Source organism: Caretta caretta, chromosome 2, assembly GCF_965140235.1.
Source record: "Caretta caretta isolate rCarCar2 chromosome 2, rCarCar1.hap1, whole genome shotgun sequence".
NCBI classification, from domain to species: domain Eukaryota; kingdom Metazoa; phylum Chordata; order Testudines; family Cheloniidae; genus Caretta; species Caretta caretta.
In genome coordinates, this window is record NC_134207.1 from 87091501 (window position 1) to 87108845 (window position 17345).

General features: G+C 40.7%; 1 protein-coding gene across 1 annotated transcript in view; it reads left to right on the forward strand.

Annotated features, from left to right (window-relative positions):
• Positions 1-293: 293 nt before the first annotated feature.
• The window catches only part of LOC142070763 (uncharacterized), a 52781-nt gene continuing 35729 nt past the window's right edge, over positions 294-17345 (forward strand). Inside the window, exons 1-2 of the mRNA XM_075124730.1 lie at positions 294-390; positions 17013-17093. Of these exons, the coding sequence (XP_074980831.1) occupies positions 294-390; positions 17013-17093 (178 nt within the window). The remainder of the gene's footprint in view (positions 391-17012; positions 17094-17345) is intronic.

Sequence of the window (17345 nt, forward strand, 5' to 3'; positions counted from 1 at the left end):
TAATGAGTGTTTGTATATAAACTGATGCAGCCTGCACTGGGAGTTCTGAATGCTGTATCCTTTGATGTGATCCAGATGTGTGCTGTCCCTCAGAACCCAAATAGACAGTAGTCTGCTCAGTTCTAGGTTATTTCCCTGATTGACTGGTTCATCACTCACAGGTGCAGGTAGGTCATGATTATGAGAAGGATTAGAGCATGTATTGTGTGTGTGTGGGCGGGTGCTTGGTATAAAAATCCACCTCAGGGAAACAACCCTTCCTATTAGCTACTATAAGATGTAATTAACAATTCATGGCAATGTTTATGTGCCCAACTGGGGCTACGGACAGAAATGTTCATATCAGTGCAAAGACTTCATACAGTGAAAACACAGCGCCATTACCAGCAGGTAGGTAGTTAAGCAGGTACTTAGCTAGCTTTATAACTTCCTCTTTGTGCTGCCCTTATCCCTCAAGAAACTTTATGTGGTCATACAAACATACTCCATACAAAAAAAACTGCAACTCACAACAAGAGTTACTTCTTTCATTCTTTGGGAAATGGTTAAGACTAGTAGCATTTCACTGAAAAATGTTGTGGCCTGACAACTGATTTGATACTATCTGGAACCGAATGGACCTTTTAAGCCTGGAAAAATCTATCATTCCATGGTCAGTGGTTGGTTTCTGAACTCAGCAACGTGTGATATGATACTAAGTGCTGTGGTATGCTGCTTTCCTTTGCAAGGGGAGATCCCCTGGGAATGTCCTCTTCCTTGAGATATGAAGTATATTGTAATGCTGGCCATTAGTACTGCAATAGATTGGAATAAGCGGTGTTTGTATTATAAATGTAGATTTTATGGGGCTTAATTCTGCTGAGGCTAAGCACTATATTTAATTTAACTGAAATACACAGTACTAAAAGGGTGTTTCTCTCTTTTTAAAGAGGGCTACAATGTACAAATAGATGCTTTTCTGAAGTAGTAACTATCCCTCAGCAAATAGGAAAGCTGACACTCTCTATATGAGTTGAGAACGTAGCATGGTTTGGCTGCAACGTGAGCTATCTCCTGGGTTTAGACTAGCAAATAGCGATTGGTCAATGTTCTTGAATTTTGAAATTCTCACGAAAAAACAACAAAGGTCAATGGTGTTATCACCATTTTCCCCCTTCATTTTCTGACCAGCTCTAATAACAAATCTTGTACTCTAATGTATCAGAACACACTGCAAGTGAGTCGTTTTGGAGGACACTTTGTGCAGAGCTCCAGATAATATACATGAAGGTGCAGTTTGTTCTGGGACATGCCATATGATAAATCTTTTCTTCAAATCATGGCCTACTATGCCACTTGTGGGCCCTGCACTAAGTTTGAATGCCTTCCCTGCTAAGGACAGTCCAGGAGAAAGCAAGGGTGGTTAGACAATTAGAAGCACTTGACAATAAATTATTCAAGACTAAATAAACTGTAGTCCCTGCTATATGTTAGAGAGTCAATAAAGTCAGCACTGAGCAGATTGCAAACCAAGATTCAAAACTTATCACTATATAGGAATGAGTGGAAAACCCCAGAAAAGAATCTACCTTCACTAGGCAACAATCTATCTGAAGCCTCTGCTATAATGGTTTCTAGCACAATTTCTACTGTAACTTTTATTTTAAGAAACCTTCAATGATACAGCAAACTGGGAAAAGAGGGTATTTTATACAGTACAAAACTAACAGAATGGCAGTATAGCAAATTACAGCACAGATCTGTAATTGAAAATGTGCAAGGATAGTTTTAAGACACCTTTGCCTTGTGTTGCACTACCCATGGGGCAAGCTAAATACCAGGAGATATTCTGTGTTGAGTGTTCAAAGACTGTTAATGGTGATATGCTATTGTTAAGAGTAACTTTGTGGTTGGTATAAAGGTGTATCAGGGACATATGTCAAAGTCATTCAATTAGATATTTTAAGGTGGTTCTGGCCAATTCCCTCCTTTCCCCCACCCCCCAGATTAATTCCTAATTCTGTCTCCCAAACTGTGCTGGCATCTTCTAGGAGGAACAGGGTTGAAGCAATTATGGATTCCCTTAGACTACTTTCTAGCTAATATTTGCTTCTAATCAATATGTTCTAGACCAGGAGTTCTCAAACTGGGGGTTGGGACCCCTCAGGGGGGTCACGAGGTTATTACATAGGGGGTCGCAAGTTATCAGTCTCCACCCCAAACCCCACTTTGCCTCTAGCATTTATAATGGTGCTATATAAAAAGGTGTTTTAAATTTATAAGGGGGCTGGGGTGTCGCACTCAGAAGCTTGCTATGTGAAAGGGGTCACCAGTCCAAAACTTTGAGAACTACTGTTCTAGACCAATGATGACAAAGAACAAATTTGTTCTGTTCTCATTTCCCCCCACCATCTAAGACAACTGTTCTTGTCACTGAGAGACCACAGCCATACAGCATACACCTAGAAGTTGATTATTGTGAGCTTTAAATACCTGATAGAGACTAAAACTGGAATAAATAAGAACAGAAAGCTGACCCATTAGAAAGTAAATCTTTAGTATACTGGGCTACTATGCATTTAGTTTTAGTAGTTTAAAAAAAACCAGCTTGTTTTTAAGAGTCACAAGTCAGAGACCAATAAATGAGTCCCTTGAAACTACATTTGAAAAACATGTGATTTCCTTAGATTAAATTTACTGCTCATTTGAATGCATTATTTGCAAATAGGGTCCAATTCTCCTGTTGGATAGATGGTGTCCCATTGTACCCCAGCACAATACTGGGTGCACAGAATGTAAGAGCTTGTGGGTAGTAGATACTGACTTGATGGGGTATTCAAAATGGGTCCAAAGCAGCCAAATCTTTAAATTTCCTCTTTCCTTTCATCCATCTCCACTGTACCACACCCTCAGCTTTTCACTGTCAAGAAACTCTGATAGATTGCTTTATTCTAGACATTCTGTGTGTTTTCTGATTGAGCCTTAGCTATTGCCGGGTTTTCTGAAATAAAGGTGCTAACCCTGAGGAAAAGAGAGTTTTATGTTATCCAAACGTGTCCTAGTTTTTATAACTTTTGTTGAACTACTCATGAAAAATGCTGGGTTGGTAGCCCTGAAGTTTAAAGTCCTTACTTTATTCACAGAACAAGTGCAGAGTGAGCAGCAGCAATACAGACTTCCCCAAGTTGTCCTGCCAACATACCACAATCCAGATCTGGAGGGACAATCTCTAAACTGAGCCTACAATGTATCTACTCTGGTCATGCTATAGTGGTGAGGTTAAAAGGCAGCGTGTGGGTGGGTTGGGAATAGTCTCTGGTACCTGTAGCCAAGCAGCCACTGTCTTTTATATAAATAATATCTTTTGCTAGAATGAATTATGGCATTTCAGGGGAAATAATAAATCCGAAACAGAAAGAAAAGACAGGAAATACAGAGTTCCTTAAATCCAATTGCAAAAAATTGAGCAGAGGCCACCACTTATGCTGAGTTGTCCAAAACTCTCCAATAGTTTTGTGATGTGCATGTATAATTGTGTTGTAATCTTATCAAGTATCTTGGTTTCATCTAGGGTTTACACTCAGCGTTCATCCAGATTAAATAAGGGTGCGAATTTAAAGTGGATTAGTTAAACCGCATTAAATCCCTGTGTAGATGTTCTCCTTCAGAATTCAAGTGGCTAATTAATTCTAAAATGATATTGACGTAAGTCCACTTGAATTCTGAATGTGACTGTCCACACGAGGGTTTATTGTGGCTTAACTAATCCACTTTGAATTCATATCTTGTTTTAACTCATTAATTTTTCTGAGTATCCCAATATAGTCAAGCCCCTAGTTTTACAGAGTTGAAAGACTAATGCACTGAATCGTTTTGTTCCCTTGGCTGTTCTTCAAATGTTTAGGAATATAGTGATTGTGAGATTTATGCCAGTGCTTTGTTGCTGATAGTTTTGACTGTTAAGAAGTTGCTACCCTAATGCTAGTAGGAAGCTTTAAATAGGTCTGCCTCACTCCCATGCCCTTTGTTGGCTTTAATGTAAGTGTTCTGCTCTCTCAAAGTTATTGCAAATAAAACCTTTCCTCCAGCCTTAGTTTTCCACCACCTCCGTGATTATTCTTCATCTGATCTTCTTTGGGGATCGTATTCAGTCAGTTCTAGAACAAAATCCTAGTCAATTGCCAATGACTTTCCTTCAGTCTCTCTTCCTACAGCAGTAGCAGAAGCAATTATAATTTCTTTATTTATAATAGGGTGCTTCTTTTTTCTTAAAACTGCCAGCTGCTCTTCCCTTGAACTATACCATTGTGACTGTAGGGTTTTCAGCACATTTCACGAATGGAAAAGTTTATTAGTCTTTTTATATGATTTTGAAACTTTTTCCGTGTTGGTAGCCTGTTTGTGCAGTTTCTATTAAAAGGCACGTAGGAAATGATGCGCGAGGAATTCTCTGATCATTATCGGAACCAGTGGATTCTATGGAAATGTTTGATCCACATCAGTGGATTGGTGTAAATAATATTTACTATGCCTCTCTTTTGGGGGCTGCACTTATAATTTTTGAACCATAGTCTTATTACTAAGTACACTGTCTTTGTTTGAGCATCTCTGTTATTCAAGTGTTAGTTGAAATGCCGTTTTCACTAGTCTTCCACAAATTAGTTAAGGTTTCCTTATTAAATGTTAGATTCATGAAATCATTATGATGTCTTTGCATTGGACTGATCCATTGTACGCAGTGGTATCAAAACATTGCCTTGAAATGTTGAATACAGAACAAAAGCCACAGAAGACTCACCCAGCTTTTTTATCTAACAAATTTGTATTCTTGTATATGTAGTTTTTCATGTCTCCCTGTCCTATTACACATGTTAAAAATTCAACTCTAGGTGATGAATGCCTCTGTCATAGATCTCTTTGGGGTGCTACTGAAATTGCTGATCATATGTATTTATATGTCCTTCATCTGGGATTACGTGATTATTTCATGCCCATAAATCTATTCAATTCTTGCTACCGTGGCATCAAAAATCAATGGAGGTTTATTTAGAGCTCAGATCTAATCCAGGCTAGGATGTTGATGGAAAGGTTTAATTTTCCTACCTCTTAATCAACTTGGTTGTCGGAAACCAGGAGAACAAAAGGAGACAAGACAGAGTCATTCCTTTTAATCCTATACTCTGCAATTAATAGTGCAAATAGCTTTGTGACCACGCTTTCATGCCCCAGATAATTTCTTGTAGAAAGCTGAATTACATCCATCATATGTTAGTGTGTGTGCTGCCTTTTAAAAAAATCTGAGTTTTGGCCAGCTCTGCTCAGCACCTAGAAGCTCCTATAGCGACATGGCTACGTTTTTCAAAATAGCTCGGTGCCCAATGCGTGTTGACTCTTCTGAAAATCTAACACCTTAGGTGTCTAAATAAGAGCTGAGCTCTTTCTGAAAATCTGGCCAGGAGTGTTTGGAGTGTGTATGTACATATATTCTCTCTCTCACACACGTGTGCACACACACAGACACACACACAGACGCACACTCTCTCTCTCTCTCCCCCTATGTCTATATTTTGGTTGTGCTGTAAAACTATTTGTATCTGAATTAAAAATATGCAAATTTTAGTAAGATATGGACAATTTTCCATCATATAAACAAATGCAACTCTGCCTGGCTACACAACCAGTGAAGATCATCCTAAACAGGTCAACATCACCTGTGCAGATTGTGGGGGATTACTACTTTTCAATAGGTGAGCCCACACACTCTCTTCCCTGTGTTTCTCACAGGAGCAATGAGAAAAATCAATAGAGAGTTTTCTTATTCAGATTTATTATCAAAGTGTAACTACTTCTATACTGATGAACAGGAGTAAATAGTGTTTATGCCTTTTGTCATCATTAAAGTAATATAGTTCTATTTTTTCCAAATAAGAGGACATAAAAACCACATAACAGAGTGTGATGGAAACATGATCTGCACACAATCAGTGGGGAAATAAGAACAATGAATCTTAACCTTTTCAGCCAGAGTTATTGGCAAACTTCATGTGTAAATACATACTCTTTAAATCTATGTCAGGAAATCACACAGGAAGGTCTGACAAACATTCTAAGCAGCACCTTTCCACAGTTAAGCAAAGAGAGAAAGTAGCTTTAGGGATACTGCTGGTTTCCTTATTTCTGCTAACATTGCTTGTTCAGTGTCAGAAGAACCTCACTTTGTTTTTTTAACCATTGTCACAAAACACTTTCCTTCATTCAGTTCTCCATTTAGATATTCACAGGGCACAAAGACTACATTTAAATTGAACATCAAAGTTTCTAATTTACACTTACCGTGTTATACAATTGTACTACATAATCATGTACTTTCATTGCAGTCTGGAGTCTTTTGTCACTTGTTTTGGCTTTGCACCAAAAATGGAAAGGCTTATGTTTAGTTTACTAAAGAAAACCGTTTATTGTGCTGCACAGTCTTTAAAAGATACTTCTGTAATAGCATCACTTTGTAATGGAGAATAAAATAGCAGCTTTTGGTGTTTAATTTTAGATGTAGTCTTTATATCGAACATATGAATGTGAAATTGAACAAAGCAAGGTTTGCCAGTTGCTTTTGTTGACATTTAGAAGCCCATGGCTTTTATTTCCTCACCTGCATTTGTCTTTTACATCACATTTCCATCACTCTCTGCTCATAGGGCAGATATTTTTATTTGGAAAAAGGAGCTGTGTTCCTTTAAGAATGACAAAAACCATGTACGCCAAGCAGTATCTACAGTATTCCTGTTTCTTTAACTAGAAGCAATTACTTGCATCATAAATTTGAATAAGAAACCTTTACATTGATTTTTCTAGTCTCTTCTATGAGCAGCACAGGGCATGGGTGACAGCAGTGTGGGGAGAGGAGCGGCGCTCAGTTTCTGTAGAAAAGCAGTAACTTGCATAATTGCCACTGGGGAGACATTGGTCTGTTCAGGATGAATTGCAGCAGGAGTATGGCACTGCGGAAGCTTTTGTTTATATGGTGAAAAAAATGTCCAAGTAGTGGTTTAAATGTGTGTATGCGTGCTACGCTGCTACAAACCAACATCTCTCCATAATTTCTCCCTAACCTCTAAAACATTCACAGGTAAATGTGTGTGCACATACACAACGTTGATGGAATACATCTTTCTGAATGGTTTCAGAGTAGCAGCCACGTTAGTCTGTATGCGCAAAAAGAACAGGAGAACTTGTGGCACCTTAGAGACTAACCAATTTATTTGAGCATAAGCTTTCGTGAGCTACTGCTCACTTCGTCGGATGCATTCAGTGGAAAAGATAAGCTATTACCAGCAGGAGAGCGGGGGAGGGGGGAGCACGCATCTTAAGTGATCACTCTCCTTACAGTGTGTATGACAACACCCATTTTTTCATGTTCTGTGTGTATATAAATCTCCTTACTGTATTTTCCACTGAATGCATCCGATGAAGTGAGCGGTAGCTCACAAAAGCTGATGCTCAAATAAATTGGTTAGTCTCTAAGGTGCCACAAGTACTCCTTTTCATCTTTCTGAATGTTTGTTTTAGTTGATGCATATTCTGCCCTGGTTTAAATTACTGATGTGGAACCCAAAGGGGTTACATTCACTGTATATTTCATCTTCCTTTGTGCTCTTTGCAGAAAAATCATTGAGGCACTGACAATTTTTGTTATAAAGATGTTAGACCTTGGCTACCTTTTATATCTAATTTCTAATCTAACTCCTTAAATTCAGCATGATTAAATTTTATTTGGGATTATTTTTATTGAGGGTTAGATGAATAGTAAACATGACTTTGAGTTATACCAGGGGTGGGCCAACTATGGTCCACGGGCCGGATCCGGGCTGCGAGCCATTTTAAGACAGCCCATGACCCAGACCCCTCAATCCCAGCCTGGAGCACCCTTCTGCACCCCAAACTCCTCATCCCCAGTCCCACCCGAGAGCCCGCACCCCCAACCAGAGCCCTCACCCCCTCCCATACCCCCAACACCAATTTTGTGAGCATTCATGACCCGCCATACAATTTCTATTCCCCAGTGTGGCTCTCGGGCCAAAAACTTTGCCCACCCCTGATTTATACAATGAAAAAAATGCATAATATCTAAAACAAGCAACTCTTACTATGCAGGATTTATTTAAGGGACTTACAGGTTTCAAAATTGGACTTGAGTTGGCCAAAGCTTAACTTGTCAGCAAGTTAAGGAAGTATGGGCTGGATGAATGCACTATAAGGTGGGTAGAAACCTGGCTAGATTGTCGGGCTCAACGGGTAGTGATCAATGGCTCCATGTCTAGTTGGCAGCCAGTATCAAGTGGAGTGCCCCAAGGGTCGGTCCTGGGGCCGGTTTTGTTCAATATCTTCATAAATGATCTGGAGGATGGTGTGGATTGCACTCTCAGGAAATTTGCGGATGATACTAAACTGGGAGGAGTGGTAGATACGCTGGAGGGGAGGGATAGGATACAGAAGGACCTAGACAAATTGGAGGATTGGGCCAAAAGAAATCTGATGAGGTTCAATAAGGATAAGTGCAGGGTCCTGCACTTAGGATGGAAGAATCCAATGCACCACTACAGACTAGGGACCGAATGGCTAGGCAGCAGTTCTGCGGAAAAGGACCTAGGCGTGACAGTGGACGAGAAGGTGGATATGAATCAACAGTGTGCCCTTGTTGCCAAGAAGGCCAATGGCATTTTGGGATGTATAAGTAGGGGCATAGCGAGCAGATCGAGGGACGTGATCATTCCCCTCTATTCGACATTGGTGAGGCCTCATCTGGAGTACTGTGTCCAGTTTTGGGCCCCACACTACAAGAAGGATGTGGATAAATTGGAGAGAGTCCAGCGAAGGGCAACAAAAATGATTAGGGGTCTAGAACACATGACTTATGAGGAGAGGCTGAGGGAGCTGGGATTGTTTAGCCTGCAGAAGAGAAGAATGAGGGGGGATTTGATAGCTGCTTTCAACTACCTGAAAGGGGGTTCCAAAGAGGATGGCTCTAGACTGTTCTCAATGGTAGCAGATGACAGAAGGAGGAGTAATGGTCTCAAGTTGCAGTGGGGGAGGTTTAGATTGGATATTAGGAAAAACTTTTTCACTAAGAGGGTGGTGAAACACTGGAATGCGTTACCTAGGGAGGTGGTAGAATCTCCTTCCTTAGAGGTTTTTAAGGTCAGGCTTGACAAAGCCCTGGCTGGGATGATTTAACTGGGAATTGGTCCTGCTTTGAGCAGGGGGTTGGACTAGATGACCTTCAGGGGTCCCTTCCAACCCTGATATTCTATGATTCTATGAAAGGGATAAATAATTATTTTTAAGTATTTGTAAGGTAGTGGGATAATTCTGCAGAAATAAAACTGCAGTTTATCAGCATAAATAAAGACAAACAAGCTGATCAAAGAATTGCCCCATCCTAAGATTCATTCTGCACCTGGTTATGGAGCACAGCTATCTACTGCATCAGGAGTTTTCCCTTTTCTGTCTCCAGCTGCCTTCCTCACAACTCTTCCCCGGAGTACATGTACAAAGGGAGATGAAAGTGAAGCTGCAGTGAACCCCTTGTGCACTGTGGATCAGCTAGACTCCATGAAGTTTCACTGTTCTCTTTAAAGCTCTGGGGACTGGCTGAACAGATATGCTTTAACCAAATAAATACTGGAGCAAATCCCTTCTTATTCACATGTGTAAAGTTAAGCATGTGTGTAAATCTTTGCAAGATTAGGACCTAAAACTCTAAACTTTTTAGGGTAAGGATTGACTTCTATTGTGTTTGTACAACATCTTGCACGCTGGGGTCCCAAAGCTAAATAGTTTGTGTGCTACTTTAATACAAATAATAAGTAACAATCTTACCTCTGGCAAAATTACTTGTCCAACTTTCCAGTGTGTCGGGGGCTGCTCACTGATCGACCCCTGGCTCTGCCACAAGCCCTGCCCCCACTCCACCCCTTCCCGCCCCCTTCCCTGAGCCTGCCGTGCCCTCGCTCCTCCCCCTGCCTCCCAAAGCCTCCTGCATGCCATGAAACAACTGATTGGGAGGTGAGGGGAGGGAGGGCAAGGGTTGATCGGGTGAGAGGAAGGTGCTGGGAGCGGGGAGCTAATGGAGGGCTGATGACGTATTACTGTGGCTCTTTGGCAATGTACATTGGTAAATTCTGGCTCCCTCTTAGGTTGGCCATCCTGAGCTAGTCATTGAGCTTTAGGCAAAGTCCCCCTTCTATTCTGTTCACCTCTCACTCCTTTTAATTATGCCCACAGATCTCAATTTACAAGGTATTTTCTTTGCTCACAAGCTCCTTCACTTTCTCTCATTTGTCAGAGAATAAGATGTGAAATGCTCACTTGCCTATTTTTTTAAAAAGGGCAGATATTAGTCTAGAGAAATGTTGCAAATTTTAGCCCTCTCTCCCCAAAACAAGGTTGAACATTGTATCCAAATTGGGAAATTCACGGTGAAGGCTGATTGTTTATCTTTTGCCTCCTACTCCATTGTTAGTTTACCATGTTAGGTAGATGAATTAACAACATATGCTTGGGGATCTCAGATTATGATGGTTCTGGGTTTATTTTAACACCAAGCATCTCGAAGGTCAGGGATGGGCAACTGGCATGCCAGATCATTTTACCTGGTGCACCAACCAGAGGAGACTGAGGTGAGGAGGCAGCTCTGCAAGTCCCTGGAATGAAGGCAGGGGAGAGAAGCTTTGCCAGTGCAGAGGATGGCAAATGAGGGCAAGAGGCTGCTCTTCCCACTGCCTTGGGTGCAGGCTCATTTGCTGACCTGGAGACCCTGGGGATGAACGTGGGTGGGTGGGTATTGGTGTGGGACTCACTGCTCTGGTGCATGTTCTCACAGCAGCAGCCAGGCAAGCCGCCCCGGGGTAGCCAGGGCCACTTCTTCCTCAATCATGACAGCTCGCCAAAGGGTTTTAGTGGATCTTATGGCCCTCTGCTACCTTAAAGTTGCCCATCTCTACAGTTGGTTCATGGACTAGATGAATCAGCTAGGCACAAATGCTAGAATTTAGAATTCTATCCATTCATTCTTGTGAATCAAGAGTTAAACTACTACATTTTAATGTTTATGCCAACCAGAATTGGAGGCTCGGTTGAGGGCCACTTAGGAAATTTTGCTTAATACGTCTTTTCCATCTGAAATTTCTGCTGCTTTTGTAGCCTTTTTGTTGACCCTTTGGTATGTAAATATTTAGGAAGACTATCCCAGGAAAACTTGATTCGCCTTTTTTCTTTCAGCAGCTGATAATTATATTGTTTAACTAGTTAAGTTAAACATTTAGAGTAAAATTTTCAAAAGTGCCCGTGTCCTATTTCACAAGTGACTCGAGCACTTTGGCTCCTGAATTCCTTTATGCTTAATTCCAAATCCTTCAATGAGATTTGTGTGGGTGGACCCCAAATGAAATCAATGAAGATCCATGCAGGCACAATCTGTGGAATGGCTTGCAATATATGGATCTTCGTATTTATGCTAGCTTTGGAAATACATATTTATTGACAAGTCGTAGTGACTTCTTAGCTGTTACATCTTCTTTAAATATATTGTGTATTCTAACATATGGCTATATGCACCCAGAGCAAATGATGGGTGCTTAGACATTTCTATGCATTTGAAGAATTAAATATATAAAATGAACATGTAATCCACATTTTAGATGGTCTTTGCAGAGGGGATATTTGGTACTTATGAGGAACCATTAGAGTAAATCCTTTAGATGCAGATTACTGTTGCAGCCAGTTACAATGAAGACCGTAAAACTGTGTCCCTTCAGCTACTGCTCATGCCTTATTTCTGCTTGAAGGTCATGTCTTTAAAAGACAGCTTGAAATGAAGCAGCTATAACAGTAATAATATTGGTTTGTGAAAAACTACGAACATAATGGAATCCTTAAAATTGTAAGAATATCTGTCTGAAATAGAGCATCTATCAGATGTTATCTGGATTATGCCTCTGCCTGCTTAAAAGAGGCAGGCTTTCTATGGTGTGCAACTAAGAGTGCCAGGCTTTGTTTTATCTTAAAGTATAAAACAAAGGCAGATATCCTCTGAAAAACGTATTGTATGTAGAGCTGACCAGAGGATGACAATTCCATTTTGTGGCAACTTCTGAGGTTTTGAATGTGTTTTTGTTCTGCAGTAGAACAAAATCCAATCCTTTCAAATGCTGTGAAACTGGGAATTGTCAAGTGAGGGGGGGTGTCTGTCAGTCTGTCTATATAGCCTGGGATTAGTGCACTGTCCTGGGATGTGGCAGACTCAGGTTCAAGTCTCTAGTATCTTATTTAGAGCAGTTTTTCATCTTTGACTCCAAATCAGATAGAGCAGGACCTTGGATCTGAGTTTCCCACATCTCAGGCAAGTACCCTAACCATCCAGCTATCTTGTGTGTCTGTCTGTCTGTTTCTGTCTGTCTGTCTTTCTCCCCCCTTCACCCGACTCCCCACCCTCTGGGGCCCAAAAACCTTCTTGATGAAAGTTTTCTGGAAACCAGTACAACCCTGCAAAACATTTTGGCCCTGAGGAAACAGCAGGCTGTTCAGTTGAGCTCTAATCATATGAGCTCAGTACCTGATTTTTAAATCTCCCGAGGGCAGTTATTGTTTTAATTCCTTAAAATACCAGAAGTGTTTTAATCTCTCTCTTAAGGAATGATGTTGAGTTATACAACTGTCTTAAATATAGAATATTGGCATAATCGCGAGTGTGTGCAAACTGACTTTCTTACGCAAATAGTCTTAAATTTCTCTTGGGTTAAGACTCTCATCTTAGAGCAAGTCTAATGATATTGCTAAACCTCAGATGAGCAGCATTATATTAGTTACAGCTGTGACCAAGAGGTGCCACTTTATTTTAAAAATGGAAGATGTTTTGTGACCTACTGTGGTGATTTAGAGAGGACTACAGAACTCAGTACTGAAAACATGCAATTTAAAAGACTATTAACAATTGGTTCCCTGACCTCCCCTACGATAAAGGTGAGGTTGGGGATATGACTATCAACATTGTAATATCCTGACAAATTGATTACATATTATGTGTGTGCCTACTAGACTTCCAATCTAATGTAATACTGTACAAATTCTTTTGAAAAACTAGGACCCTATCTATAGAAATACAGGCACTGTACAAACAGACTAGCCCAGTTCCTGCCTCTATTTACATTCTAAATAGACAATAGAGATGCAGAATGGGGAAAGGGGCATAATACACAAGCAGAGGGAACAATGCAATGATGGCAAAGATCAAGTTGGTTCCACAACTTTTTTTTATGTGGAAGGGGTTTAGTTATGTGATATGTAAATGGAAAGAAAAGTGAGGGGAGAGGGCACATTGATGGGAAAGGGGGTGTGGGGAGACAGGGCAGGGAGAAGAGGGTAAGAGGATCCAGTATGGAATAAAGCTGAGGGGAGGAGACCTTGAGGGAAGAGGAGTGGGAGGGTTGGAGCAAACAGCCAATCAGCTCAGGGCAGAGAAAGTCTAGTTAAAACTGTAGAAATTTCTCCAAAGGTCTGTGCTTTGTTTCTACTGCTAGAGTCTCTGCAGGCCACATGGCTGTGGGGAGAGGTGCAGGGTGCTGAGGGGAGTCACCGCCTGTGTCTTAGCGTCCCCCAAGCATATATGTGGGTGGGTGTGTGGGGGGTTGTTTCTCCTGCACAGCTTGAAGTCTGAGGTGGTGGCCCTATTTTACCCCTCCCCCAAGAGCAGCAATCTCTGCTTTGCAGCTGCTCCTATGGGCTGGGGTCTCCGGCTGGTTCCTCTCTACAATCTTTTCTCAAGGCCACGTGGCAGGGAGGTGAGGCATGACCTGGTTCCTAGTTTCCCCAGAATGAGGGGGATACTAGTATAGACAGGACTCCAGGCAGCCATGAGGGAAGTGATTCAAACACACAAAGAGCAGTTAAGTGCCTAACTCCTATTTGTATCTTGAAAAATCTCCCCATGTCATTGAGGCTTGCCCTGAGCAGGGTTAGTTGACATGGTGCTTAAAATACCAGCAGCCACCTGGAACCCTTCCTACGCTAGCTGCCCCACTATTGCTACCATCGGTGGAGCTGAGACTGTGATAGTAACAATAGAAAACTCTTGGCAAAAAAGCATAGTGTAGGCACCTTTCTAGGCCTGCTAAAGAGATCTCTTTAAATTCCCAGGCATTAGGCCAGGCAAACAGTTGTCACACCAGTAACGCAAACAGCTTTGAGCATTCTGTCTGACCTGATGTGCAGAGTAACCACATAAAAGCTGCTATTATGGCTTAGTCTGCCCAGGGAAGGCAGTTTATACTAGCTGGGATTGGCTGGGGCTCAGGGGTGGCCAAGGCCTCGTAAGGATAGGCTCGTTCAGTACCTTCCGCAGACAGCTTCCACTTACAGGGTGCCTGGAGTCCCAACAACAGTCTAAATCGATTGACCGCTGGCTGAACCTCTAGAGAGGGTGTCAGTGTAAACATTGCCTACTCACTCCTGGTGATGGATTTCTCTCCAACACACTGGTTTCATACTGGCACAGCAGGTACAGTTTGTCAACCAAAAGTGTAGGGATGAATAAACAAACCTCAGCTTAGAGTAGTTAAGTTTAATAAGGTGTGTATGTTTGTAACCTACATGCCTTATTCTGTAGCACTGGATTATTTTTAAGTGCAAAGAAAAGGGGAGTAGCAATGGGGAGGAGACAGACATGTTCTGATTTACTAGTCTGTGTGTCTGTGCACAAGCAGAGTGAAGAGCATGACAACTTGGCTAGAAGGGCCCAGAAATATCCAGAAGTGGGACAAACTCAGTAGCTGTTTCTGAAGCTATGCAAGGGATTACATTGAGGCAAGCAGTCCCACACATTCGCTATCTGAGAGGGGAGCCAATCAAAGTTCGGGTGAGGGTGCAGGAGGTTATAAATACAGGAGTTAAAGACAGCCTGACAGTGGACTGAGCATTTAGATTGCTGTGAATGCTGGGTTCCAATACCTGTAGCTTTTTGGATACAGGTGAGTGCTATTCCAGCTTTACTTACCGGGGAAGCCCTCCATTAGGATAATGTTTGTTCTGCTGTGGTGAATTTGATGGACCTAGAGGAATATCTGAGGCATTTGTTATCCCTAAAGGCTGCAGAGTCTATGGAACTTGGTTAGCTGAGCGGGTTCTGAAGTGTTCAGAAAAGAATTGAGATGCTGCCTTTCTTCTCAAGCTCGAAAGAGTCCAGATGATGCACACGATATGTTCTGGTCACTATGTAAAGACTGAGAAATGATCTCTGAAAGAAGATCACAGGGAAATGTGTTTAGGTGGATGTGCTAAAGTACAGAATTGTAAATGTTCTATTGGAACTAATATATGTATGTAAAACAGCAACAAAATGGGAAAGTCTGTGTAAGATGTAGGGCTGTCAATTAATCACAGTTAACTCAAAAAATGAATCATGATTAAAAAAAATTATTGCGATTAATCGCAGTTTTAATCGCTCTGTTAATACAATACCAATTGAAATTTATTAAATATTTTGGATGTTTTTTACATTTTCATATATACTGTATTCTGTGTTGTAATTGAAATCAAAGTGTATATTATTTTTCATTACAAATATTTGCACTCTAAAATGATAAACAAAAGAAATAATATTTTTCAATTCACCTCAGACAGGTACTGTAGTGCAATCTTTGTCATGAAAGTGCAACTTACAAATGTAGATTTATTTTTGTTGCATAACTGCACTCAAAAACAAAACAATGGAAAACTTCAGAGCCTACAAGTCCACTCAGTCCTACTTCTTGTTCAGCCAATCGTTAAGACAAACAAGTTTGTTTACATTTACAGGAGATGCATTTACATTTGCACCCTTCTTATTTACAATGTCCCCAGAAAGTGAGGACAGGCATTTGCCTGGCACTTTTGTAGCTGGCATATCAAGATATTTACATGTCAGATATGCAAAACATTCGCATGCCCCTTCATGCTTCAGCCACCATTCCAGAGAACATGCTTCCATGCTGATGACGCTTGTTAAAAAAAAAAAAAAAAGAATTAATTAAATTTGTGACTGAACTCCTTGGGGGAGAATTGTATGTCCCCTGCTCTGTTTTACCTCCATTTTGCCATTTATTTCATGTTATAGCAGTCTCGGATGATGACTCAGCACATGTTCATTTTAAAAACAGTTTCACTGCAGAACTGACAAAATGCAAGGAAGGTACCAATGTGAGATTTCTAAAGATAGCTACAGCACTCGACCAAAGATTTAAGAATCTGAAGTGCTTGCCAAAATCTGAGAGGAACGAGATGTGGAGCATGCTTTTCGAAGTCTTAAAAGAGCAACATTCCTATGCAGAAACTACAGAACCTGAACCACCAAAAAAGAAAATCAACCTTCTGCTGGTGGCATCTGACTCAGATGATAAAAATGAACATATGTCGGTCTGCACTGCTTTGGATTGTTATCAAGCAGAACACATGATCAGCATGGACGCATGTCCTCTGGAATGGTGGTTGAAGCATGAAGGGACATATGAATCTTTAGCCCATCTGGCACGTAAATATCTTGTAACGCTGGCTACAACAGTGCCATGAGAACTTTTTTATTGTTTAACAGCGTGATCGCAATTTTATTAAATTTTTAATTGCTTGACAGCCCTAATAATAAGGTGTTTCTACTGGTGTAGTAAATCTACTACTTAGTAGCTTTTATTTAAGAAGTTATTCATAACAGAATTTGGAATAATTACAAAATTTTTGTATGTATTAAATGTTTAACTCTCCCTGAAGCTGACTTATAGGAAAACCTCAGGGCTAAACTCTGTTTTCTTAAAAGACAGAACTGTGGCCTTCAACAAAAAGTTGAGCTGTGGTACAGGAAGAAAGGAAATGTGATAGTTATACATAATATCATGTCACCATCTGCTTACCCCGTCACATGTAAGCATAACTGTATTATATAACAGTTGCATGAATGCAACTGACAGATTTCTTGATTTGTAGGCTGTAATATTGTTTTGTGTCTCTTCCAGTTAATCACTTAAGAAGTGAGGAATGTGTTCTAATGGCAGAGCTTCCCTTTCTTAAAGCTGACATCAGAGAAATATTTGAAAGTAAGTACTGGGCTACTTTAGCTCTGAGATACCATGCTAGTTCTCTGCCTTTTATTATAGGCAATCTACTAGCCAACTTATCACAGCTTTGATTTAAATGCTCTTCTAGAAAGCATTATCTTTTGATAAAGACCTGGGGTAATATCTGACTTGTAATGAATTTATGATCACAATACGTCCTCTCTCTGGAGGCACCATTATTCTTTTATTCCTGTAAGAATGTGTTTTCTTGCATTTTTAAATAGGTTCTAG